Source organism: Schistocerca americana, chromosome 4 (assembly GCF_021461395.2).
Source record: "Schistocerca americana isolate TAMUIC-IGC-003095 chromosome 4, iqSchAmer2.1, whole genome shotgun sequence".
In the NCBI taxonomy this organism is placed as follows: Eukaryota; Metazoa; Arthropoda; class Insecta; order Orthoptera; family Acrididae; genus Schistocerca; species Schistocerca americana.
The window spans coordinates 769,551,713-769,579,096 of NC_060122.1; the positions used below are offsets into that span (position 1 = coordinate 769,551,713).

The 27,384-nt window shown below is 40.7% G+C and overlaps 1 protein-coding gene across 1 annotated transcript in view; it reads right to left on the reverse strand.

The window, feature by feature from the left end:
• Positions 1-14,437: 14,437 nt before the first annotated feature.
• LOC124613790 (Down syndrome cell adhesion molecule-like protein Dscam2) overlaps positions 14,438-27,384 on the reverse strand; it is a 197,609-nt gene continuing 184,662 nt past the window's right edge. Inside the window, exon 3 of the mRNA XM_047142511.1 lies at positions 14,438-14,721. Within this exon, the coding sequence (XP_046998467.1) occupies positions 14,438-14,721 (284 nt within the window). The remainder of the gene's footprint in view (positions 14,722-27,384) is intronic.

Consider the following 27,384-nt stretch of genomic DNA (forward strand, 5'->3'; position numbering starts at 1 on the left):
TCAGAGTGTCGCGTCCACTTATAAAGGGGAAGTTTTCTGGCGCTTGTCCTGGAGAAGTGATAGTATTGGTTAAATTTCATATGACTACCATTGGTGGGCCATAGTCATAGGCTAATATTCCCGCTCTGATGCATAAGAAGGGGCGTTGGTAGCACATCTCCTGTGGATACCATTGACGGGCCATCGTCATTGGATAGAAAGGCACTATTCTACACTTATGCTGGAGAAGGGTTATTGGTTGAAAAGTCTGTTACCGCTAATGGTTGGTCATTATCAGTGGCTAGATTCGTAACGGACAGAGCAAGAGAGGGGGAATGTTTACCCAAAATATTATTGTCCGCCGAGGTGACTTGCAGCGCGTTGTTTATGCCGCTCACAGACCGCGGCCGCGTATTTACTTCCTTGATGGCGGGGAGCCACGGTGCCGGAAGCCTATAGCCGTCCTCTCTACTGAAATTAGACGCATTCTTAGAAAATTCAACCGTTTCTCGGACCTTTCTTCTATAAATGTTTGCTTCTGTAGCCAATACACGTACGTTATTAAAATCGATGTCAGAGCCACAGTTCTCGTGATGTTGCGCTGCTGCCGATTTTGCACTTTGTTTTAGCTGCATGTGCCGTTCATGTTCCTTAATGCGTTCTTTGACAGCTTTTCCCGTTTCGCCTATATACACTTTGCCGCAGCCATGTGACACTTGATAGACGCATGCATTGTGGAGGTAATCAGGTGCATCCGTTTTCCTTCGGAAAAAGTTTTTTATTTTGTTTTGACTGAAGAAAGATGTCTGAATACCATTTTTCTTTAAAATTCTGCATATGCGGTCAGTGACCCTAGAAACGAACGGTAACATGACGCGGCATAATAACCCAGATTTTAACTTCACATGCGTTTATTCATTGTGAGATGCCGGGGAGTGTACTGAATGCGAACGCTTTTCCTGTGCCTTATTAAGCTTGGTAACATGTTGTGTTTCTAGTGAGTCCATTTGTTTGTCCATCCTCTGTATAATATAGTCTGCGAGCATCATCTACATGTTCTGTGAGCAGGAGCGATCCTAGAACACTCTCTTAGTCCACGAAGTACTTTTACATTTAGTAATATTTCACTGTTATGGTTCATGAACTGAGTATTATCTGAATTATCTGGTAGGAATTGTAGACTCGATCAGAAACTTCATACATTCCATACGTCCATAATTTTCTTACTCGTGTGTAACTGTACCAAAAGTCAATCGGAAATCAAGGAACACGGCATCTACCTAGGGACGACTGTGAAACCTCTACTGGTCCTGTCAGACGACCAGAATTACTTGGGCTTCACAAGACCACTGCATTAGAATCCATATTTCCACATAGCAGATCTTTGGTTCATTAAAACAGTCTTCCTAAGCGACTCTGAAATGTGCTCCGTAATACTACAACAGATGGAAACGCGTGAATATACACAACTGTTCTACGATCGTTCTTGTAAACGCGAATATCCTGGCCTTTTCCGAGTCACTTGCAAGTCTTCGGTGCTCCAACGTCCTACGATGAAGCGCTGATACGAGGGGAGCAAGTTCTTTCGTATAATCTATGTACAGCTGTACAGGAATCCCATCAGGTTGAATATCACGTTGATACGATGAAATACTATCTGATACCAACTTAAATTTCCACTGTAGGCTGTCATCTTTTTAGATGAAATTTTATTAGATTATGTATTACACTACTGGCAACTTCTTAAGTGTGGTAATTTTCAAATGCAGCTGGGTCTGTGAAACGATTGTCATATTTACAAGCTAGTTAGTGATACGTGGTGACAGAGACTTCACCGATGCAGCTGCATTTGAAAATAAGCACAAGCTGAAACTGGCCAGTAATGAATTACATGAGGCGAAATAGTTCATCTGTATTATAAAAAGAAATTAACAGCCTGTGGTTGACATTTAAAATGGTTTGAGCATTCAGAAATTACTTCTGGGCTGTCGACACACGCATGAAAAAATTAATGACAGTGCTATTTTTTACTATTTCATTAACTTTGTAAATAGACATGTTTTACCTAGTTGCAACGGGTGTACTGATTGAGCCATAGCTTTCGTGATTCTACCTAACTGACAGTGGTTCGTCAGGGAACTGGTTGTCAACGGTTATCCCTGGGTAACGTATTTCACCGGATCGATACGGATCGAATGGTTTTCCTGACACGTCTTATGATGGATGCGTATTCCTAAGCCGATCGCAATTAATCGAAATCAGTAAAGTGCAGCTGAGGAAGTCTGTTCCACATAGTAAAATATACTTACGTTTTCTTTTTTACTTGTCCTCTCATTAAGTATAATCTTTCGTTAAAGGATTAACACAATTAGTCAAGTATTAAAGCTAGAACCGTATATATGTCATGAGGTGGCATTCATCAAGACGCGCACACAGCCCAAACTAAATTCATCCACAATTGAAAATGAGAGCACTTGGCGGCTTCCAACAAGCTGTTTAGCTTGTAACAAGTAACCCTCCACCCCCCCCCCTTCTTACTCTCTTCTTTAAAAACCGAACTCCCACGTTTCGTTTAAAACAGCCTGAAACATTTGATAATTTTAGAAATAATCTACTGTATTAAATGTATGACATTAGGCTCGTAAAACCTTTGTGGTTGACGTTTTTCACGGGTTTCATTGTTTATGACGCCGTATTTCTTGAACTATGCACCGTAAAATGATATAATTGCTTGTACATTGAGCGTTATACATGGTTACTGACTGAAAAATCTGTTCCGAGTAGAGTTAGTAGAATAAAAGTAATAAATTAAAATTTTGTATCGCTTTTCATATCATTATTTTGTGAGAGGTGTTAGGGAGAAAATGTTTCGAAACGATTGAGAATTGTGAGTAAAGTTTGTTGGAAGCCGCCAAGTGCTCTCATTTTCAATTGTGGATGAATTTAGTTTGGGCTGTGTGCGCGTCTTGATGAATGCCACCTCATGACATATATGCAGTTCCTAGATTTAATACTTGACTAATTGTGTTAATCCTTTAACGAAAGATTATACTTAATGAGAGGATTATGAGAGCATTTAAAATTTTTTAATTTTGTCAATAGTTATATCGGGCAGTCAAATGAAAATGAGACAGGTTCAACGAAAATAAGTAAGCTGTTTAACATTTCTCTGTATGCCCATCTTTTTAGAGATAGTTGCGGGACCCGGCTGTTCGATAGAGAGCCGTCATGTTTCCAACCTTAATTTATTTGTCAACCAGTTTCAGCGTTTTACTACGCCATCTTCAGGCCCCTGACCGAAGTGTAGAAATAATCTACCTCGGTTGTGATCAAAACAGATGGTGTATTAAAACGCTGAAACTGGTTGCCAAATAAATTAAGGTTGGAAACTTGTCAGCTGTAAGGTGTTTGACATTCTCATGTTTATCTTTTGTTTATCATTTCAAAAGTAATCACCGAAGCTGTTCACACGTTTATGCCTCTGTGAGGCAGGACGTTAAATGACTGCAAGGAAAAAATGTTTGCGGTTGAATAATGTATCATGATGGTACACAGGCGTGCACCTCTTCGCCCGAAGTAAATCGACGGCCACGAATGTTTCTTTAGGCTCCAAAAATATAGAAATATATAGGGAGAGATCGGTACTGTAGGGAGGATGTGTAAGGGTCTCGCAGCGAAACTTCTACAGCGTAGTCAAAACGATCTTGTCAACGTGAGGGCCGGGATTGTTCTTCAACAGAATGATGCTGTCCAAAACTTCCTGGGCGTTTGAATTTGACGGCGCCCTTCAGTTTTTGCAAAGTGTCCACATACCGTTGTACGTTAATTGCGACGCCATGTTCCAGAAAGTCAATAAACTGGGGACTCTTCCAGTCAACGAAAAGTTATCATAGACATCCTCCATGCAGTCCCGATCTCTCCCCAGGCTACTTCCTTGGTTTTGGACCACTGAAGAAAGACTTTCGAGACGGTCGATTTGCTTCGGACGAAGAGGTGGACGTCTGGGAACAGTCATGTCCCGTAGGCACCAGCAAACATTTTTCCATGAAGGCGTTGACCGTCTTGTGTCAGAGTTGGATAAATGTGTTAACAGTTATGGAGGTTACTTTTAAAATAATAAACAGCTTACTTAATTTCTTCCGTCTGTCACTTTTTCAGCTAAATGTCCCTTAAATGTGAAATACTGAAAATCATATTTTTGTTAGTCCTGGAATTCGTCAGAGAGGCTATCTGAAACTGCAACAGGGTGACCGGGTGATCGTTTTACATGTTTCGCACTGTAGATACACCAGCTGGACGTATTCCGGTTATACGTGTCGTTAACAAGCAGCAATTCTGGAACTGACTGTTCAATTAACTGAGATACGAAGACCGACCGCCAACTACCGAGAGACCCCTCATAAACCAGTGCGCTAAATATTCCGGCGGAAAGAAGGAAGACGTGTCTCTACGGTTGTCCGGACTTAATTGCTCTTACTTTTGGGAATGACGTACCACTCGCCCAGGTAGGCGCTGTACACAGAGGAAGAAGTCTGCGCGCACGGCCTGTGCCGCATTAGCAGGACGGACATTCGTGGCTCAGACACTTGATTGCGGCGGAATCCTAAACGGCGCTCAGCGCGCGACGCAAATCCTGTTTCCTGCGAGGAAAGATTCCCCGGGCTGAGCCGCGGCGCGCCTTAATGTCGTTACCGGCGGAGCGAGTAGTGCAGGCAATAACAGCGGCACAGCAGGCCGAGCCCAGAGCGGGATTACGCTTGCAAATAACGTAGCGAGCTCTGCGCGGTTGCTCAGAGGCCCGCGGCGGCAGAGCAGGGTAGAAAACCGGCAGTGAGAGGAAGCGAGCGGGGCCTTCTCGAGAAAGACGTCGAGAATGCATTCAGTCTACGGAATACATCGACCGTGAATCGAGGTCTCGTCTTGCTGAACTTGCAGTGGTTGCCATATTGTGGTTTCCGAACGCAACAGTCCTTAACCTCTAAGCACCCAGGAAACACGGACGGACGTCAGTGTGGCTGCGTAAACGTCAGCGTAACTGACCTAACACATACAGCGCGTATTTAAATGATGAATGGCAGTTCTCTGTGACAGAACGGCCACAAGAATGCAGCCGTGCTATTCGAATTTAGTATTGTTACCAGGTCTCTTACGATATAAGGGTGATCCACTGATAGTGACCGGGCCAAATATCTCAGGAAATAAACATCAAACAAAAAAACTACAAAGACAGAAACTCGTCTAGCTTGAAGGGAGAAACCAGATGGTGCTATGGTTGGTCCGCTAGATGGCGCTGCCATAGATCAAACGGAAATCAACTGCGTTTTTTTAAATAGGAACTCCCATTTCTTACTACATTTTCGTGTAGTACGTAAAGAAATATGAATGTTTTAGTTGGACCATTTTTTCGCTTTGTGACAGATGGTACTGTAATAGTCGCAAACGAATAAGTACGTGGTATCACGCAATATTCCGCCAGTGCGGACGGTATTTGCTTCATGATACAATACCCGTGTTAAAATGGATCGTTTACCAATTGCATAAAAGGTCGATATCGTGTTAATGCATGGCTACTGTGATCAAAATGCCCAACGGGCGTGTGCTATGTATGCTGCTTGGTATCCTGGACGACATCATCGAAGTCTCTGGACCGTTTGCCGGATAGTTACGTTATTTAAGGAAACAGGAAGTGTTCAGCCGCATGTGAAACGTCAACCACGACCTGCAACAAATTATGATGCCCAAGTAGGTGTTTTAGCTGCTGTTGCGGCTAATCCGCACATCAGTAGCAGACAAATTGCGCGAGAATCGGGAATCTCAAGAACGCCGGTGTTGAGAATGCTACATCAACATCGATTGCACCCGTACCATGTTTCTATGCACCAGGAATTGCATGGCGACGACTTTGAACGTCGTGTACAGTTCTGCCACTGGGCACAAGAAAAATTACCGGACGATGACAGATTTTTTACACGCGTTCTATTTAGCGACGAAGAGTCATTCACCAACAGCGGTAACGTAAACCGGCATAATATGCACTATTGGGCAACGGAAAATCCACGATGGCTGCGACAAGTGGAACATCAGCAACCTTGGCGGTTTAATGTATGGTGCGGCATTATGGGAGAAAGGATAATTGGCCCCCATTTTGTCGATTGCTATCTAAATGATGCAATGTATGCTGATTTCGTACGTAATGTTCTACCGATGTTACTACAAGATGTTTTACTACATGACAGAATGGCGATGTACTTCCAACATGATGGATGTCTGGCACGTAGCTCTCGTGTGGTTGAAGCGGTATTGAATAGCATATTTCATGACAGGTGGATTGATCGTCGAAGCACCATACTGTGGTCCGTACGTTCACCAGATCTGACGTCCCGGGAAAGTGGGGAAAGTTGAATGATATTTGCAATCGTGATCCACCGAAAACGCCTGACAAAATGCGTCAGCGTATTGTCAATGCATGTGCAAACATTACGGAAAGCGAACTACTCGCTGATGAGAGGAAAGTCGTTACACGTATGGCCAAATGCATTGAGGTTGACGGACATCATTTTGAGCATTTATTGCATTAATGTCGTATTTACAGGTAATCACGCTGTAACAGCATGCGTTCTCAGAAATGATAAGTCCACAAAGGTACATGTATCACAATGGAAGAACCGAAATAAAATGTTGAAACGTACCTACATTCTGCATTTTAATTTAAAAAACCTACCTGTTACCAACTGTTCGTCTAAAATTATGAGCCATATGTTTGTACTATTACAGCGCCATCTATCACAAATCGAAGAAAGTGGTCTAACTAAAACATTCATATTTCTTTACGTACTACACGAATATGTAATAAGAAATGGGGGTTCCCATTTTAAAAGAAAAACGCAGTTGATATCCGTTTGACCTATGACAGCGCCATCTAGCGTGCCAACCATAGCGCCATCTGGCTTCCCCCTTCAAGCTAGACAAGCTTCGTTCTTTGTAGTTTTTCCGTTTGACGCTTATTTCGTGAGATATTTGGCCCGGTCACTATCAATGGACCACCCTATTTAAGAGGCGTGAATAGTGTTAAGATGTTGAGTGATGACTGTGAAGGATATAGTTACGCTGTGTAATCTTGTGATACAACATTATCAGTACTGGAGATGAGAAATGGACTGAGAACGAAATTACTATTGAGGATTGCATACGTCAGAAATCAAGGCTCGCTACAAAGGCTTCCTTCCTTCCCGCCATACTCCCGGGAGTGTGACGATTCTGAGAACGGTGGTGCTGTGGTCGCTTCCTGCTCGTCGACACTCTCTCTTACTGGAGTGTGCACGAGTTATACCGCGAGAAAATATACGTTCTCCGTCAAACGAAAACAGGGCACAGAGCAACATCACTGTGATGCCCCAGCGACTAAAAACCACGCTACTTATGTATCCTTTTAATCATGGAACCTTACATTTATGGGATAATTGGGTGAGTTGTATGGCTAATTATTCAGTTCCGTCACTTTTTGAAGCTTACTATAAATTTATTCGAATATTTAATCACCATTCATTTTCGTGTCATGTTTTCCTGCATTGTAGTCACAGACTCAGTTAAGTGCTGCAGTTGTGCGTACGTCAACGAATTTGTTGGACATTTTGCGAACAGAAATTAAGTATTAAAATAAATTCACAGCACTCTTCAAAAAAATTTTACACACACACACACACACACACACACACACACACTCACTCATCATCGGCCAGCCCAAACCGCTAAGGATAGAAACTTGACATTTGAAGTGTGTGTGGATCTTATATTCTAGGCGTCGTTTAAAAAGGGATTTTTCAAAATTCCAACCCTAAAGGGGTGAAATAGGGTATGAAGCTTTATTTTTGAAAAAAGTATCTCTATTAAGACAGCTTTGAAGCTAGACGTGCGAAAACTGGTATTTGGTTTCCTGGTCAGAAATAAAAAAATGCTTGTTTCAGTATTTTTGGAAATTTGACCTTATGGGGGTGAAATAGTGAGTGAAAGCTTTTTTTGAATATATATCATCATTAAAGAACTACTAAAATATTTTTAAAGCTACAACTATGAACATTGGTATTTGTCTCCTCGGTTACAAATAAAAAAATGTGTGTTTCAGTGTTTTTGGAAATTGAACCTATATTTACGAAAATATTTTATTATGAATGAGTTTGTAAAGATACAGCACTGAAAATATAATTTTGGCTTCTCAGGCACCAATTAAAAAATATATGTTTCACTTTTTATAGAAACACGACTCCTATAGGGGTGAAACGGGGAATGAAAGTTTATATGAAAATGTTTCATTGTGCAGCCCTTTATGGAGCTAAATCAATGAAAAATTCTATCTGGCTTCTGTGTTAGAAATAAAAAATACGCATGTGACTGTTTTTGGAAATTCATCCACTAATGGTGTGAAATAGGGGGTTAAACTTTTCATGAAAATGCTTCATCGCCAAAGCATTTTCAAAGCTAACTCTTTGAAAACTGGTCTTTGTCTTCTCGGTTAGAAATGAAAAGAAGTGTTTCACTGTTCTTGGACATTCGACGCCTAAGGGTGTGAAATAGGGTCAGACTAATTAGTGACTCATCGTTGCTCAGCCCAAACAGCTAAGGATATAAACTTGAAGTTTGGACAGGGTGTGAATCTTATATTGTAGGCATTGTTTATGAAGGGATCGCCTGAAGTTCCACACATAAGGGTGTGAAACAGGGGATGAAAGGCTTTTTGAAAGTATGTCGCTATTAAGGGAATTTTAAGGCTAGAACTACGAAAACAGGCGTTTGGTTTCTCACTCAGAGAATGAAAAATACCGTACACGTTTCAGCACTTTTGGAAATTCAACCCCTAAGGGGGTAATACAGTGGATGAAAGTTTTACTTATATAAATAATTGCTAAAGAATTACGGAAGGATTTTTAATGCTATATCTACAACATTTGGTGTTTGACTTCTCTGTTAGAAAGAATAAAAAAATTACGTGTGTCAGTGTTTCTGGAAATTCATCCCCTCAGTGAGCGCAATAGGGCATTTTAAGAAAATAAATCATAACATTAAAAAAATTTAAAGATGAACGTATGAAACTAGTATTTAACTTCTTGGTTAGATATAAAGAAATATTTGTCAGTGGATGGAAGTCGATATAGAAGTATCTACACAAGAATGCAATAGGCATGATTAACAAAAACTTTGGACTCTAGGTACCAGAATCGTGTTTTGACCAGAAGTACGTTCGGAAAAGACCATGCATATATGGCCTTAACTAGCGTGAAATCTTAGAAGGTGATGCAATTTGTGAACAACATAAAATTTCGACTAAACTAAAACAAAAAAATCTCTGCAGGCCTTACACTCTACTCGAGCGAAGCAGCTGACGCTAAGCTAGTTTACCGTATATTGTATAACAGAACACTAGAGTTTTACTCTAATTGATAATAATACGGCATTTCTTTATTTTTGCTCTAACTTTAAATTCGATTATTGCTGTATGTCCTTACATATTATTCCTTTGTTTATTTGCTTTACATTTCACTTTTCTCGCCACATCGCCACATACCAAGGAGGGGAACCTGTTTGAATTTTCGGTTCAAAATAATATTTTATACGTAATTTCTTGCTCTACACAACAGTTCCAACAGCTTCACCGAATTTGTGTGTGCTTCAATATACATATTTATGTATGCAATAGCTTAGTCATGGGTATTAATTTTTCTAGGAACATAGTTTTCCTCCTCTTCTTCAACATTAGTTTCTTCCTGATCATCTTCTGTATTGGGAATTTCTATTAAATCTGTTGCTGAAGTAAAAGTTGAGTGAGCTGACAGAAAGTCATCAATTCGAATGTAGCCATCTGCATTAAATACATGTTCTGCATTTTCATTAATTCAGGTATTGCAGCTGCATTATTTTGAGCTTCGATGGCCACACAAGCGTCTTGTTCTAGACCTCTAGACACTGTATTTTACGAGTCACGGGTTTCATTTCCCTTACTGCCAAACCAATCCAATTTACTGAGTCCAGGATAGAAACTGACCATGGAAGAGCTAGTGGACTTCAAACTTCTACAACACTAAGAATAAGAAACTTCATTAGTAATCGCCTATAACAGGACTTGAATGTACAAAAAAGTCCGTGGTCCATTGGTTGAGTGAGGCTGGTTGAACCTGGCGGGAAACAAGACAATTTCAGTTGGAAACACTGACTCTCGGGTTGCAGGTTTCAGTGTCTAGAAAAAGGAGAACTTCCCGATTTCCTCTTTTCATTCTGGCATTGAAAGAGTCCACCTATTCTTCCAGGAGACCACTCACCATCGATGACTTTTTATTGCGTCGCATGTGATTGGAAGTTTACTGACGTCTACGTTTTTGAAACAACGCGGTTTTTCCGTCTTTCCGATCACCAATTGTCTCTCCATTTCGCCTAATATGTTTCTACACGACAGTACAGTAGTCTCTCCTGGATCATTACTCCGCCGTCACAATTTTCACCTACCATTTCAGCTAATGTGTTCCACACAACGATGCAGTAGTCTTTTCTTAGTCATTACTCCGCAGTCGCACTTTTCACCTCATATTGCTCGAGATTTTGAAGGCAGTGCGCGACAAAACAGTCCCGTTTCATCGGCATTGAATACGTGTTCCGAGTCATAATTTACAATTAGATTGTACAGTATTGTCTTCCATTCTGTTGCTACACTTTCCTGCTCATCCTTAGCTTCCCCACACACTTCATCCCACAAGATGTTGTGCCTAGCTTTGACACTGTCCATCCATCCTGTGAATGCCCTAAACTTCGTATTTACAAACTCTTCAGCTGCTTTCAGAGCCTCCTTCTGCAACGTGGTTTCAGACAAAGTTTTTTTTTTTTTTTTGTCCACATACATATGCACCATTCCCACACTATCTGGCTAATTTCTACATTCCAGTCCTCTTCGCCTTTCTTTACATTTGTCCATTCCCTTTCAACCACTAATCCCGTATCTTATACTTGTTTCTTGAAGTATCATAAATTTGTGTTTTACCGCATGTGAAATGCAACGTTATTTCGCGCGCAGAGAATTTGTGTTTCGCACTCAACACGATTATTGTAATTAGCGAAACACGTATTTCGTTCGACATCATACTATCACTTAATGAATTACTAGCCAACTGAAACTGGCAGAAAATAATGCAGGTAGTGCATTTCTTTGAAATTCTTGACCTCGCCGAGTAAAACCATTGATTAACTGGACAACATCAACTTATTTCACTGCGCAGACTGCAGCAGAGTGTTCCAGTGTGCGCTCGGGCGAGTCAATAATAATGGAAAACGATAAACGCTAACAGCAGAGCGTTCACGAACGAACCGTATTCTTTGTTGTACCGATACTGCGCGTAACTTGTTCGTCGTTTCATAGATAGGCGCAGTTTGATGCCCACACTCTCAGTACTGCTCTACGCCGAACCTCTTTTCTTGTTTTACGCCGCTTAACAGTATTCCGGGCTGTACAATCTTTTGTGTTAAGAGTAGCGTACTTTTACAGTCGTGAATAACTAACGTATAACACAGTAGTACTGTGCAAACTCTTTAACGCGTTAACCAGTGAATTATTAATTAAGTCTTAAAATAAGCATTCAGTTTCCGCCTTAGGCACGCTCCACTTTACACAAAAAATTAGCCTATGAAAGTGTATTGAATACGGCGGGACTTAAATACCTGTATGGTTTGGGCAGATTCCCAAACTATATGCGTACCACCCTTATCAAATATATAAAATAATGTATAATCATGTTAACTTTACTATTGTCGTCTGATATTTGCAAAAAAGGTAAAGTATTTGGCACACACCGAACTTCAGGCTTCTAGCCTGACGCAGGCAAAGTGCAGCCTATCTTTCGCAGTGACATTAGGAGCAGGAGAGTGGTGAGCCCGGCGCACCTGCCGCCTGTTAACCTTGGGAAAGTTCCCCGGTACTCTTTTGATAGCAGTCTTAGTCGGTCCAGCCTGTTCTAGCGAGACTGGAACGAGGGAATACCCCATCAGAGAATCAATCCAGGGCATGAAAGATTGGTGACTAGAGATATACGCACTGGACCACAACGGCCTCCAGTATTTGCATAACCGAAACTTACTTTAACAACACGGAAAAAATATACTGTGTTTGGTCATTTAAAACTAAGCTGATATTGTGTTTCATATGTTTACTGAAAGTTGCAATAGTGCATAGCCAAATTCGAAACAGAAACATTAGAAGACCATTTAAGATATGGCGTGAACAGTTTGAGGCAGAAGAATCTAAAAAGACTCATCCTTCAGGGCGATGATGATGATGATGACGTATTTAGAATAATTTCATCATCCTGCTTTTCTTCACAGTAGGACATCCCGAGAATTATACGTCACTCGGATAGTACAGGACCAAAGTTCATGTCTGTTGTGCAAAAATTGCACCCTTTGATGACTGTCAACTAATATGGGTTACTGCCAGCTATAAAATGACATAATTTTTTACGGAGCCAGTAGTACGAACTAGAATGTGCTACAAAATTGAAAGATCACTCTTTCGAAAGCCCCATGACTGTCTCCCATTCCGACGGGAAAATAAATGTTATCTGACCCGTTTGGGGGAGGGTGGGTGGGGAGGGGGTGGCTGACGTGACCGCTTTGATTGCTCTGGTATACAGGGTGGAAACACTAGGGATCTTTCCGCGACCTCCTGTGCCATGATCACGGAGGGGGATACGACACTGATACACTCGTGAGTGAAACAGCAAGGGGTATCTCTAAGACCCCATTGTTGGGCAACGTCTTTAGTGCCGCACGTGCACCTTCGTTGGGCACTTCGTCTTGTTATAAACATGTTTTTCTATTTAACTCAGTTTACAAGGATGCCATGATTAGTATTATCATACTGCTTAAGCTGGCTGGAGGGAGGCTAGTAATGTCACCAGAAACGAGAGGCAGTTAATGTGTGTTGTCGCAGATGCCTCGAATGTTAATATGTTAACAGTACTCTAAATTGTTATGGAGTCCCGGTACAAGCAATTCGTAATATGTAGTGAAAAGTATAAGCATGTACGTGTACGCGTTACTTCTTCACAATAAGTTCCGTTACGCTTGAAAGAGCGAGGATCGGACAAGAAAGATGGCATACGAATTTTATCAGCATGTCTGAGCTGCTTTTGAGGCGTCTTGCACAATGTTTGAGGCTACATTCGGAAAGGCACAAGCCTTGCGTGGTACTCGTAGTTGGACTCGTGTGAGGAAGTCCACAGAAAGTTCTCCGTCACTGCATGTCCGTCACGATTATAGTTGCAGCGACTTTTGGCAGTAAGTTACATAGTACTGTTTAGACGGCCGATCTCATGCGAAGTCCTAAAATTTCTAGTACCCTGTTAGCCATACTCTTTTCTTTTTCATCTTCATCTGATCCTCAAATTTTGATGATTTACGTTGAGTAGTTTTGTGCAACTCAATTTCTTTTCGACCGCGTTGACCCTTTCCACCTCTTCAGTGATCGACGTACTTAATACGTCAGCTTGGTTGATAGGTGTGTAACCACCTCTTCTCGGTGAAGTGCACCAGTCACAACTGAAGGAAGTCAGCAATATTCTCCAAAATAATTCCATTAGGTCAGTGATATACTAAGCAGCTCTAAAATGAATTTATAGAACTACGCTTTAGAGATGTGATTAAGAATTAATAACCTTTCACCAAAATTTAGTTAGATGTCATTCCAACTTCTTTTGCCTCCAGTAAAATTGTGGAATGGGAGTACTGTTTTAACCCATTGTAAGTGGTTTATCCATTTTATACTGTACCATACATAATAATTATTATATCATTATTTTACATTATCTCTCCTTCCGCCTCTTACTGCCTTGTCAGCGAACAAAATTTAAGTCTAAAGCCACATTCCCCTTTATTTTCTCATCTTGTGTACCCTACTGCTCTCAAAAAACTCAGTTCTCTCTTTAATTCCATAGGATAGGATTACAGGAATGATGGAACCTATCTTCTAGCAGCAAAAGATACGCATTGTGCTTGTTTGGTAGTTTATGGGTACAAAGTGATTCACGTTCCATAAGCCCAGTTGCTGTTACCCGACACGGTTTAGAGCTTATCAAAGTCTCGAAACGTGTATAGTTTTCTTAATCTGAGAAGCTGACTGAACCAGTGTATCTGATTTCGACAAAGTGGTATTAGTTTGAATTTCTTATGATAAAGGCTGTCCATTAGAAGGCGACAGCATTCAACGGCGCAACAGTCTGCTAAATTACTTCGTAAAATTTAAACTAGTTTTTCTACAGGTTTTCACAATCACGAGCAATCACCGCTGTTCTCTCAACTAGAGGTTAATATCTTAATCTGCTGCTGACCTCGAACTTAACATGTCCCAGAGCGACAACAAAAGCACAATAACTTGGGCTGTAGCTGCGCGAAGGTCTTTAAAGACAAAAGAATTACCATACGAAAGCTAAAATAAAAACTTTCGATGTTCATTGCTTAAGCGCACCAAAAGCCTGCACGCGATGTGCATCTGCCTGGCTCGCAGGCAGCCAACTAGACAGTAGAATTTGGCGGGTAGCATAGACAGTGGCGCGCAGGCGCTACCTGTGATGCGGACGTTGGCTGGGCTGCTGACGACGACCTGCCTGGTGAGGCGGTGCATGGTGCGGCAGCGGTATGGCGGGAACTGGTCGCTGAACTCCACGTTGTGCACCAGCAGCTCCCCGGACGGCAGCAGGTGGAACTTGCCGTCTGCAACACGTCCAGCAACAACGACGTTTTGTTATCTGCCGTTATTTCGTGGTTTTGGAATAGAACTAGCAGAATATTCTCAGTTACTCAAGTCCCGAGGTTATATTTACACATATCTGGATCTATTTTATATAGGCAGGCTTCGTCAGTGTGAGCTTATTTGGAATGGTTAAGAAAAACAACTTTGGGAGAGTTTTATTGTTATTTAGTACAAGACAAATACATATTTCTGCACTTCTGTCTGTATGAAAATCACGGTGTTTATTGAATTGGATTGACAGAATAACAGAAGAACTAACATCAGGTTACTTTCCATTCGGAAAGTGGATGCACCCAGCGACTGTATGTGACTTATAAAATGCAGCAATCAGTCGTCCATTTTAGATTTTATTATGCAAATCCAGATTTTGGCTAGTAACTAGCTATTTTCAATACGCTATTTTTTATTCTCAGTGCATGTAAGTCCCTGTTGTTCGGGTGTCAGTCACCACGCCCGAACATCAGGGACTTACATGCACTGAGAATAAAAAATATAGCATTGAGAATGGCTAGCTACTAGCCGAAATCTGGATTTGCATAGTAAAATCTAAAAAGAACTAACAACTGAACTTACACTTGTACAGGTAATTCGACATTGATTATCGACTATTATTATTCAGTGACATAAAAATATTTTTCAAAGAAATTGCCAGAAGGTAAGTTAAGCAGTAATTTCATCGGACTTCGCGGAATTAGCTATCCATACAGAACACATTATGTCACTGTATTTAAGTGGCGGTTCTGACGTCCGATAAGTATTAGTAATGCTGGGGATAATTTCTAAACGGTAAACCAAACAAGGAAATTTAGATCACGAAGAAAACTGCTATATTAAATGTACGGAATCGATAACTAAAGAGACATTTACAAGCAATTTTATGTAATAGCCGAAAGTATTTGCTCTATTACATCAGAAATAACTTGCAATATGTGAAAGCTTAGGGTATATTGAACAAAGCCTTTCCTTTTGAGGCGATTGGTTGGACACAGATCGAGGGATTGCGTGGACCCTTGATGTACGAAATGACAGGTGAATTCAATACAATTATCCGAAAATGAAAACATCAGAGAGTCTGACAAAGTGCTTACATCGTACGGCATCTGACAACGTACACCTCGGGAACGGCGGAGCAGGGCAGGTGTTCGCGTGCTGCTGTCGTGAGCATCTGTGGAAAGTGGTTGCGGACAGTGAAACCACGAGAAGGCAATAAGGTGTTTGACGTTGACGCCTTTTGTAGGTATACTCTCTTAGATGCGTTAAGCTGGAGCACCCCTTCAGCCTGATGCGACAGTTCCGTAGAACAACACGAACTTCCGTATGAGTCAGCACTCGATATCTTGTTCAAAACAGTTAAACCCAGAGTTTTAAAGATTGCAATTTCACCGAAATTGTTAAATGGATTTTGAAGAATGAAACTATGTTGAATTTGTATTTTCAACTGCAATACTAACAGTACCCATTGCTACAGTTCCATTTGAAACTGTGGATTTGATATCAAATGGTTCAAAGGGCTCTGAGCACTATGGTACTTAACATCTATGGTCATCAGTCCCCTAGAACTTAGAACTACTTAAACCTAACTAACCTAAGGACAGCACACAACACCCAGCCACCACGAGGCAGAGAAAATCCCTGACCCCGCCGGGAATCGAACCCGGGAACCCGGGCGTGGGAAGCGAGAACGCTACCGCACGACCACGAGATGCGGGCGATTTGATATCGTTATCTCTGTAATTAAATCAGTCATGGTGTTAAAGAAAGATACGTAAACAAAATTTTCGTGTGCATGGAGTCTTTCACGGCGGTATGCTTTCTATGTATTTATTTATGTGGGGAATTTAAAGTGTTTCGTCTACGGTACACCGACACGCACTTCATAAGTTATTGTTGCCAGTTTATCTGGTGCTGCAGCCATTATTTGTTAAACACCTTGTTGTTTTCAGCTTGTCAGAAAATAGTTAGCAAGCAGATGCCATTTGGGTTTTTTCAGTAACATCTCTCAAGCAAATTTCATCACACAGCTGTTTCAACTATATATATTCGTTCGTATCTGGTTAGGATTAAATCACGGATATGCCACATTTCCCTCCTAAAAGGTAACGTTCACTAGTTCAGCTGTCCTAATATTCGTCTATCACTGTTAAGTGTGTGTGTTAACAGGAAGATCAACAAACACGTAAAGGAAACGAGTATTGGAAAGCAGAGATTTACAAACTGATAAAGGGATGTATATATATCCCTTATATATAATTCTCCCATACTTTACATCTCTCCGATTTTCAAACTGGAAAAGGGATATCCCTTTTCCAGCTTGTAAATATCTGCTTTCTGATACACGTTTACTTTAAATGTTAGTCGATCTTCCTCCTAACACACACAGTTGACAATGGAAGATGAATATTATGACAGCTGTACTGGCGAAAGTTGTCTTGTAGGAGAGGAATGTGGCATGAGGGCCAAAGTTTTTCTATGGTTTAACCCTTACCAGCCACGAAATTAGTTAATTACGTAAGTAGCTAAAGACACGTCTTGCACATAATGTCGTTGCGGAAGGGCATCTTTCGCTTGTAAAGTAACAAGATTTTAGTAAGTTACTTACTCATGGCATGAAGACCTAACAGATGTAGTAATTGCAAATATTAACCTTGCTGTTGAAAACGTAACTTGTTTCCGTTCGTATTCGACATTAATAATTCTTTTTAATTCCAAAGTTAATGAAAGAGACACGTAAGCAGTGGCTTGCTGAAGCATTCTTTGGTACAAAACTGTTTTGGACGGTTACCTGTGGCTAAATATTTGCAAAATAATAATCGATAATCTTTCGAAGTGTATTAATTGTTCAATAAAGACAGCCCGCACCATATGTTGTCGCCATTTGTGTAGTTAATCGGCTGTGAGCACATATGTATTACACATTTGCAAAATGCAGAACAATTATAAGACTGGCATCGGAAATGCTCTAACTCGTGCTGACATTTTAAAAGACCCTCTCCGAATTATCAACAAACGGAAATGAAGTGCAGCGAATATAGTCGTCTCAGCTTTAGGACTAAAATGCGTATTTTTATGAAGATTGTTAGCTTAGCTGATTATTTAGTCTTATTTTCCATGGATCTTTTGCAACAGACCATTCTGGATTCACTTCGGAAGTTAATTTGTAAATATGGTTGCATGCTGAACGTATGTAATATTTGTTTTAAATATAAAGATGTGACTCAGAAATTCCTACCCACCACCTTCTACACATTGCAGTAACAGAAATTCTTCTAAGGAATAGAAGGAGTTGTCAAAGAGATTCTTTCCAAGTTTGTTTTCATATTTTACTTTGCTGTCTGACAAATACTTTATATCACTGGGTAAGTAATCAAAAATTTCAGTTGCAGCCACGTGCAGTCCTTTTTGTGCTAAAAAAACCTTAATGTGGTACAATAAACGTCGTTTTCATTCTAGTATTGTAATTACCTATATCATTGTTCCTTTGGAACTGCAGTAGGTTATTTACAACAAATTTTATGAGGGAATTTATATGTGTTGTGAAGCAGTAGTCAGAATTGCGGTCTTCTTAATCAGATGTCTACGAGACAATCGATGGTGAGCACTACATATTTTTCTTAAAGCAAGTTTATGAGCAATGAAGACCTTCTTTCTTGCAGGTGATTTACTCTAGAACATTATTCCATATGACATTATCGAATAAAAATGGAAAAATACGTGAACTTACTAATTTGTCTCTCCCGAAGATCTGCGATGACTCTAAGTACAAATTACGCTGAAATAAGTTGGTTTAGGGGTTCCAAAACGTGCTTTTCCAGTTTAACTTTTCATCAATATGGACACCTAAGAATTTTGAGGTTTCTACCATATTTATTATTTTCTCTCATGTGTTGCACTTACCATTGGTGTAGTACCCCTAGATGTGTCCTTTTGAAATCGAAGGTAAGCCCATTCGCAGAAGACAACTCAGTGAGATTTTTAAGAACATTTTTTATCGTTTCTTCTGTTTCTGTATGTGTGCTTATATTGATTACTATGCTAGTGTCATCTGCATAAATTTACTAATCGTATATTAGACGGGAGGTGGTTCACAAATATGAGGAATATAAGTGGGCCTAAAATTGTGCCTTGAGGAACCTTATAAGTGACTTCTCCCCTGTCAGAATGATGTCACTGGACTGCATTGTATGAATTACTAAGGGCATTTTCTCGCATTTTTTTGGTTGTATGTGGCATTATCCATTGGTTGGCTATACCATCAACCCCATGAAACTTCAGTTTGTCTAGGAGAATTTTGTGATTCACTTAGTCAAATGCCTTATGTGGGATCACAGAAAATTGCAGCCGCCGCCATTTTTTAATGCTTTTACAGTTTGGTGAGTAAACATGGTAAAGGCTCTTCTAGAATCCAAATTGCTGTCTGCTGAGGGTATTATTTTTGCTCAGGCGAGGTAACATTCTAGAATACACCAGCTTTCAAAACTTATGTCAAACGATGTAAGCAGTGAAACACGTCGGTAGTTATTGACATCTCTCCTATCGTCTTTCTTATATAGGTGTTTAACAACGGCATACTTCGGTCTCAGGTAAGCACTTATCGGAAAATGATTTCTACAAGGCATTGAATTTACAGTACCGCAATGGAAGATATATTGTAGAATTCAGACATACCAAATCGGAACAAAATAGCCTGCTGTTTATGCATTTATTACAAAGACAGCAAAAGCAAGAACGTGTAGGAACTGGATTAGTACATATCATGATTCGGCTACCGGACTAAAAAATATGCCAGTCTGTTTCAGAATGAAAAAAAGAAAATGGCTGTGAGCACTATGGGACTTAACTTCTGAGGTCATCAGTCCCCTAGAACTTAGAACTACTTAAACCTAACTAACCTAGGGATATCACACACATCCATGCCCGAGGCAGAATTCGAACTTGCGACCGTAGCGGTCGCGTGGTTCCAGACTGTAGCGCCTAGAACCGCTAGGCCACTCCGGCAGGCTCAGAATGAACAAACCAATAAATCTCATGGAATTCATTACAATGTGTTGATGCAATACCTTAAGTGTAACGAAAAGCGTATCAAATTCTGCATAGGCTCTGCCACCGTACCCGTATTGCCCCCTCCTACAGACTTCAGTACCGTACGAGCTACATGGTGAGAGGAGCGTCCGAAGTCTGCTGACTGTGAAGGATGTGTTTGTGGAACGTCGTGCCCGTAAGGACTAAACAAATTCCTCCAGAGTGAGTGATGGGGCCAGCGGTCTCTCGGGTGACTTGCTAATTCGCGCATTTTGTGCGCCCTGCATCCGTCATCTTCCTCAGTCACGGGCTGCGAAATTTCGTATCAATCATTCTATTTCACTTGACGATAGATTACCCTTTCTAATTCCGACATATGAGTAGAGTTATTTTCCAGTTCCGTAATATCTCACGTTGTTGCTGTTGTAGTCTTCAGTCCCAAGACTGGTTTGATGCAGTTCTGCACGTTAGTCTGTACTGTGCAACTCTCTTCATCTCTGTAGAACCACTGCAACCTAAATGCCTTTTTAGAGTTCCTTGCATCATCAGTAAAAACGGGATCCTTACAGGATGGTTTTATCCTCCTGTCTGAATATCTGTCTGTCCGTCTGTTGGGACTTCTTTTTCTCAGGAACGTGACAAGTTGAAACCTATGTCAATTACTAAGATCTACACTGCATTGACAAAGGTATAAAAGGGCAGTGCAAGGGTGGATCAGTCACGTGTACTCAGGTGATTCATTTTAAAAGGTTTTCGACTTGGTTATGGTGCACGACTTTGAAAGCGGAATGGTAGTTGGAGTTAGACGCGTAGGACACCCCACTCAGGAAACAGTGAGGGAATTCAGTATTCCAAGATCCACAGTGTAAATAGTGTGCAGATAATACAAAATTTGAGGCATTACTTCTCACTATTGACAACATCTTAGAGCAGCGCCGCTTTTGTAGAGTTGTCAGCGCTAACAGACATGCAGCACTGCGTGAAACAGCTGCCGAAATCAATGTGGGAGGTACAAGGAACGTATTCCTTTGTCAGTGCGGCGAAATTAGGCGTTAATGGTCTACGGCAGCAGGCGACCGACACGAGTACCTTTGCTAACAGCACTACATCGCCTGCGGTGCTTCTACTATAGTCGTGACCGTATTGGTTGGATCCTAGACTACTGAAAAACCATGGACTGGTCAGATTAGTCCCAATTTCAGCAAGGAAGAGCTAATGGAAGGGTTCGAATGTGAAGCGGTGGACCCAAGTTGTCAAGAAGACACAGAGGAAGCTGGTGATGACTCCATAATAGTGTGAGCCGTGTACATGGAATGGACTGGGACCTCTGGTCCAACTGAACAGATTATTGAATGCAAATCATTATGTTCGGCTACTTGGAGACCATTTTCAGCCAAGCAGCGATGGACTTTTTCTGGATTACAGTGCACAAAATCACAGTTGTTCGCTATTGGTTTGAAGAACATTTTGGGCAGTTCGAGCAAATTATTTGGCCACCCTGATCGCTCGACATGAATCCCATCGAACATTTATGGAACATAATCGAGATGTCAGCTCTTGCACGAAATCCAGCTCCGAAAATACTTCCGCAGTTATGGACTGCTACAGAGACAGCATGGCTCAATATTTCTGGAGGGGACTTAACAACGAATCGTTGAGTCCATGTCACGTCGAGATGCTGCACTACGCCGGGCAAAAATAGGTCTGACAGGATACTAGGAGGTATTCTATGACTTTTGACAACACAATGTGTAGTCCCTTAGTGGTATAATAAATTCAAACTTCTCAGTCAATGCACTTTACAGCACATATTTTGAAACTCGCAAACTCACTCTTAAAAACCGCTGGAGTATTTCCCGTTGGCCTAGAATCATGAAATTTGGCAAGAAGTATGGTTGCACAATACAAATAAAGAAAAAGTCAAATATATTTTAAAGCGCAGTTATATCGCAAAAAAGTTATTTTTGCCATTAGAACTTATATTGAATTCGCATCTGTCAAAAGGCCAATAGACAAATATTACTGCATGCAATCACAAAATTTAAGTTATAGCCACATTTTAGTAAGTAAATAAAACAATTTTATTACACCTTCTCTCTTTGCACTCATAAAATTAAGACAGATGCTTGCTACTTTCTTTATGTCCGGGCTTAGGAACCACTCTAAAGATTTTGGTAAAGTCTTGGTTCCCCAGAACCGTTACGTTGATAGTATAGATAACGACAAAAGGCAAATATCGTTGATATTCTCATTCCCTGGAGGGATGAACTATCTACATACACAATTAACTTTGTACGGAACCCTGAGTGTGTGAGTGCTACTCTTACTTGGCCACTTTTTTCGTTACATATGAAGTGTGCTTATAGTTTCCCCGTGCACGAAATATATGCTTGATAGGCCCCGACACACACTACGCAAAGGACTGGGTTTTTAACTTCCATTTTGATGGGTCTTATTCCATTTGGGACGTGCAGTGGATAAAATGACGCCCCGATGTTGTTTCGAATTGCACGAAGTGTTTTTTAGTGTTTTGGTACTTATATAGAGAAATTAAGGACACGCACATTTGTCAAGTTGCCCTCTTGTCTTCGAATAGACTAAAGGTAAATATTAACTCAAAGCTACAAGTGCAGGCAATAATTATGCAACTCTCACATTAATTTAGGGCAAAGTTTGAAATATTGGATAGACTCATTAGCAAGAAGTTACTGGTTCAAATGGCTCTGAGCACTATGGGACTTAACATCTATGGTCATCAGTCCCCTAGAACTTAGAACTACTTAAACCTAACTAACCTAAGGACAGCACACAACACCCAGTCATCACGAGGCAGAGAAAATCCCTGACCCCGCCGGGAATCGAGAACGCTACCGCGCGACCACGAGCTGCAGACTAAAAGAAGTTACTCAAAGTCCACTCGACATCTTGTTAGTTCCATATACTGTAGGTAGTTACGCAATTCTGCATTTCGAGAACTGTTGGCGTTTCGTTGTCCTTGCCAAATTCCAGTTTCACAGTATTTCTCCGATGGTAGGTTTCCATTGTTGTTTGTTATTTTTCGAATACTTAGAAAAATGTAATGACTGTTGCTTTCCACGCATCGCAGATGTGTAATAGACGCTACGCGAGACGGGACGAATAGCAGGTAGACTGTAAACACTGACTGCAGCGCACACAAGTAAACACCGCGTAACCAACGTTACGGCCGCCGAGGGGAAGCTGCCCTTAGAACACGGTGCGAGCTACTTTCGCGCCGTTCGCTAGGAAACGGGTTGATATGGAGCTACATTCAGCATTTCCTGCCGAGTTTCAAGGCAACTGTTATTGACAAGGTGTACACTGTTCCTTGTGGATACAGTGGACAGTCCGTGTTGATTCATCAACAAACCGTGGAAATTCATTCACTACGTTGTCAGGTGCACGTGCAAACAGGACGGCTGCTTCCTGCCGTTCTGTCACGTTTACCACACGTCAACGCTCCTCTCTGCACTGATTCCATACAACAGAGTGCGACGTACACAGCACTTCACTGCCACGAATTACGTCAGCGGTTTGCTAACATATTAGTGCATGGCAGCTAGTGTATTTTTCTTATAAGAAGTTAAATATTTATTCAGGTGAGCTTACAACGGTGGTAGTATAATTACGATGGTGGTAGTATAACTTTATATATTGCCAACTGTTCGTCTAAAACTGTGCGCCATATGTTTGTGACTATTACAGCGCCATCAATCACAATGCGAAAAAAGTGGACAAACTGAAATATTCATATTTCTTTACGTACTATACGAATATGTAATAATAAAGTGGGTTCCTATTTTTAAAAAAACGCAGTTGATATCCGTTTGACCTATCGCAGCGCCATCTAGCGGGCCAACCATAGCGCCATCTGGTTTCCCCCTTCAAGCTAGACAAGTTTCTTTCTTTTTAGTTTTTTCGTTTGATGTTTATTTCGTGAGATATTTGGCCCGGTCACTATCAATGGACCATCCTGTAGTAGTAAAACATTTACAGTGGGAAAACTGGAACAGAAGAGAATCGAAGCATTTAAGGTGTGCAGACGAATATTGAAAATTAGGTGGACAGATAACGTAAGGAATGAGGAGGTTCTCCGCAGAATCGGCGAGGAAAAAAGTGCATGGAAAACACTGACTACAAGAAAGGACAGGATGATGGAACATCTGTTATGAGAGGATGAGTTCCATAATAATAGAGCGAACAGTGAATTGTAAATATTGTAGAGGAAGATAGAGATTGGAGTACATCGAGCAAATAATTGAGGACCAGATTGAAGTAGTTTGTCTGAGATAAGAAATTGGCACCGTGAGGAATTAGTGATAGGCCTAATTAAATCAATCACAATAAATTTTGTGGAATGGGGAGGTTGGTGATGCTGCTGCCTGGGATTCACGTCACTCCGAAACTTAACGTTCTGCTTATTCACGGAACCCGACAACTGGAACTTTGTCTCGTCACTGATCCATAATTTTTTTTCAGTATTTTCGTCTCTATTGGATAAATTCAACATCTGTCACGGAACCCATCGACACCGGTAATCTATACCTGTAAGAGCCGGAACAATTCAGATCTTGTAAATATGACAGTATAGATCGTTATGTAAAACCAGTCTCACCGTTCTGTTATAGATTCCAAGTGTAGTGACATAGTGGCGATCGGAGCGTTCCGGGATTCTTTCCATTAAAAACCTCACACGCTCGATGTTGCTTACTGTCGCTGAGGAATTCTTTTCAAGTTCTAAACCTAATTTTTAACCACACAGACAGCGGGCAGAAGTTGAGTCTGATTCATTTGAATGTGGAAGCGAAAAGCACTATGTGGTATCGATTGCTCTATTACTACAGAATGTTAACGTGTAAGGAACATGGGCGACGGCATCCCTACACCTTCCATCAGATAAGCACGATTCGTGCGCTTTTCAAAATCACTGTTTACTTTTCCTCACCACGTATTTTTCGAGACGCAACTGATTACTGCAGATTTTACCAAACAAGGTTTCCTCATAGCTGCATCTTCTGCGAAAACAATAAATTGCGAATAAAAGTACTCTCCAAGTCAATAATGAGACCTGTTGCACTTCCCTGAGATACATCAGAGATAACTTCAGTGTCTGCAGATAGCGCTCCATCCACGATATCGTGTTGCATTCTGCTGTGTCAGCAAAAGCTTCGAAACAATCAGAAAGATGGTTAGAGATCCTAAAAGAAAGCATTTTATTTAATTTTACACTGAATCAGAAATTTTCGATTCTAGTAACTTCTAACCAACGTTTCCATTATTTCTAGCGATGTGCACGTAATTAGTGAAGAACACGTTTCTCAGATCATCTATATTTTTTGAGCCCACCATCTTTTCCATTGAGAAAAGTTTATCTACAAATAGGTGTATCTGATGTAGAAAGATAGTTATGTGGGTCAGTTCTTTTAGTAGACGCGAGTCACTTGTGCTCTTTTCCTGTCAACGGATCTCTCGTAACTTCCGGCCAAGAGTTAATTCACTCGTAAATTCTGTATAGAACATGACAGGGAATCCATCGGTCTCTGGCGCTTTTTTATCGTCTAATAGTGATGACTAGGCCACACATCTTAGTAGTGCAACTTTTCTACATTTAATTTTTTGAGAAAAAAACATCTCAAGACCAATTTCATTATTGCGTCTTTTGTTTTCCTACTTTTTCTTTCGATTCCTGTCTGCTCCTCAAGCGTGTGGAATTGATTTTTGTGCCACTGTAATCTTAAGACGAGAACAGAATTTCTTGGGGTTTTCAGATACCTACGTACTTTCTAAAATTATTAGGGGAAGTGGCAACCAAAGTACTATTCATACTGGCGTGAAGATTCTATGGGACTGGCAAAATACCATCAGACTTTCGTAAAAGTATATCATTCATTCAATACCTCAGATAGCAAGAGCAGTTAAGGGCGAGAACTATGGCACATCAGCAATACAGCTCAGGCATGAATAATGCACAGAAGAATGATGAGGAAATTTTAGATGACGACCAATTTGGCTTTAACAAAGGCAAAGCCACCAATGAGGCTGTCCTGATGTTGCTCTTGATAATGGAAGCAAGACTGAAGAAACGTTCTAACATTAACATTTTCATTTCTGGAAATGTAAATACTCTCCAGATGTACTACTTTAAAATCTTTGAACCTACATAACTTCGCTGCACCACATATTTATCTTTATACCTGATGAACCGGTTGGTGCAACAAATAATAAATATTGTAGAATATTACACAAGTTTTTGTATGTTTCGTTTAAAATGCATAAAATATTCTACCAAGAACCCATGGAACAGTCAATCAACGCAAAATCTAAGAAACTTATCATCAAATGTGGTGTTGACAAAGCATATGAAGTTCAGGATCTCTACTATTTTAAAGCAAAATTACCCATTACGGACTAAGCAAGGAGCACATAAAAAGCAGCTAGCGCAGGTAGAGGGCTTCCCTGGCCAAAATAAGTGTGCTAGTATCAAACATAGGCCTTAATTTGAGGAAGAAATTTCTGAGAAAGTGCATTTGAAGCATAGTATTTATAATAATGAGTCATGCGCTCTGAGGGAACTGAAACAGAAAAGAATGGAAGTGTATGAGATATGTATGTTGAAAACTAGGTAGACTGATAAGGTAGGAATGAGAAGCCTCTCATCAGAATTGGAGAAGAAAGGAACATATGGAAAAAACTGTCAAGAAGAACGGAGAGGATGATAAGACATCTGACAAGATATAAGAGAATTATTTCCATGGTGTTAGAGGGAACTGTAAACGATAAAAACTGTAGACGAAGACAGTGATTGGAATACATCCAATAAACAATTGAGGATGGGGTGCATGTGGTAGTCTGAGATGAAGAGACTGGCACAGGATAACTCGAAAAATATTTTGCTATGGTAGTTACTGAATGCATCGTACAATGCGTGTCTGGTGGCCGAGAGCGATTCAGGTAACATTAGCCAATCTGCTTTGGCTTGTACCTACTTTAATGTGGGCACTGTTTCCTGAGAAGCTTCTTAATACCTGTGTGCCATGGGGATTTAAGGTGTCTTTAATTATTCTGACAAGCCTTAAAAATGCGTGAGTTAACCTTTATCCGTTATTTATCGCTTGTTACACCTTTACCAATGATTCGTGAATCCGAAAAATTGAAATTGCTGTGTGGTACGAACTCAATATTACGTCGTAAGTCCCCATGTAACTGTCTGGGAGAATCAGATCTGTGATTGGAGGATGGTACAGGCACAGCGTTTTCAGTACGTCCACAGTTAGTAAGGCACTGCAATGTTCGATACGACCTTTGGGTTGTGAACAGCTTCACATACCCATCACTGTTGCCGTTGCTTCAGCGCTTACATATTCAGCCACTCAGCTCATCGACTCAGTCATTATTTTCTGATATTACTGTATAGTCGAGTAGTGTCAGGTATCCCCTCCCGCATTAACTACTACTTGTAGGCCATACGTCTCCTCAGACTTCCGACTACGCCGACTTTTTATTGTAACAGGCATAATTCAAAGTTGCTCCAATTTTCACAACTGGACGCTACGGAAATTTTAATGAAACTAACCGCAGCAAGAAAT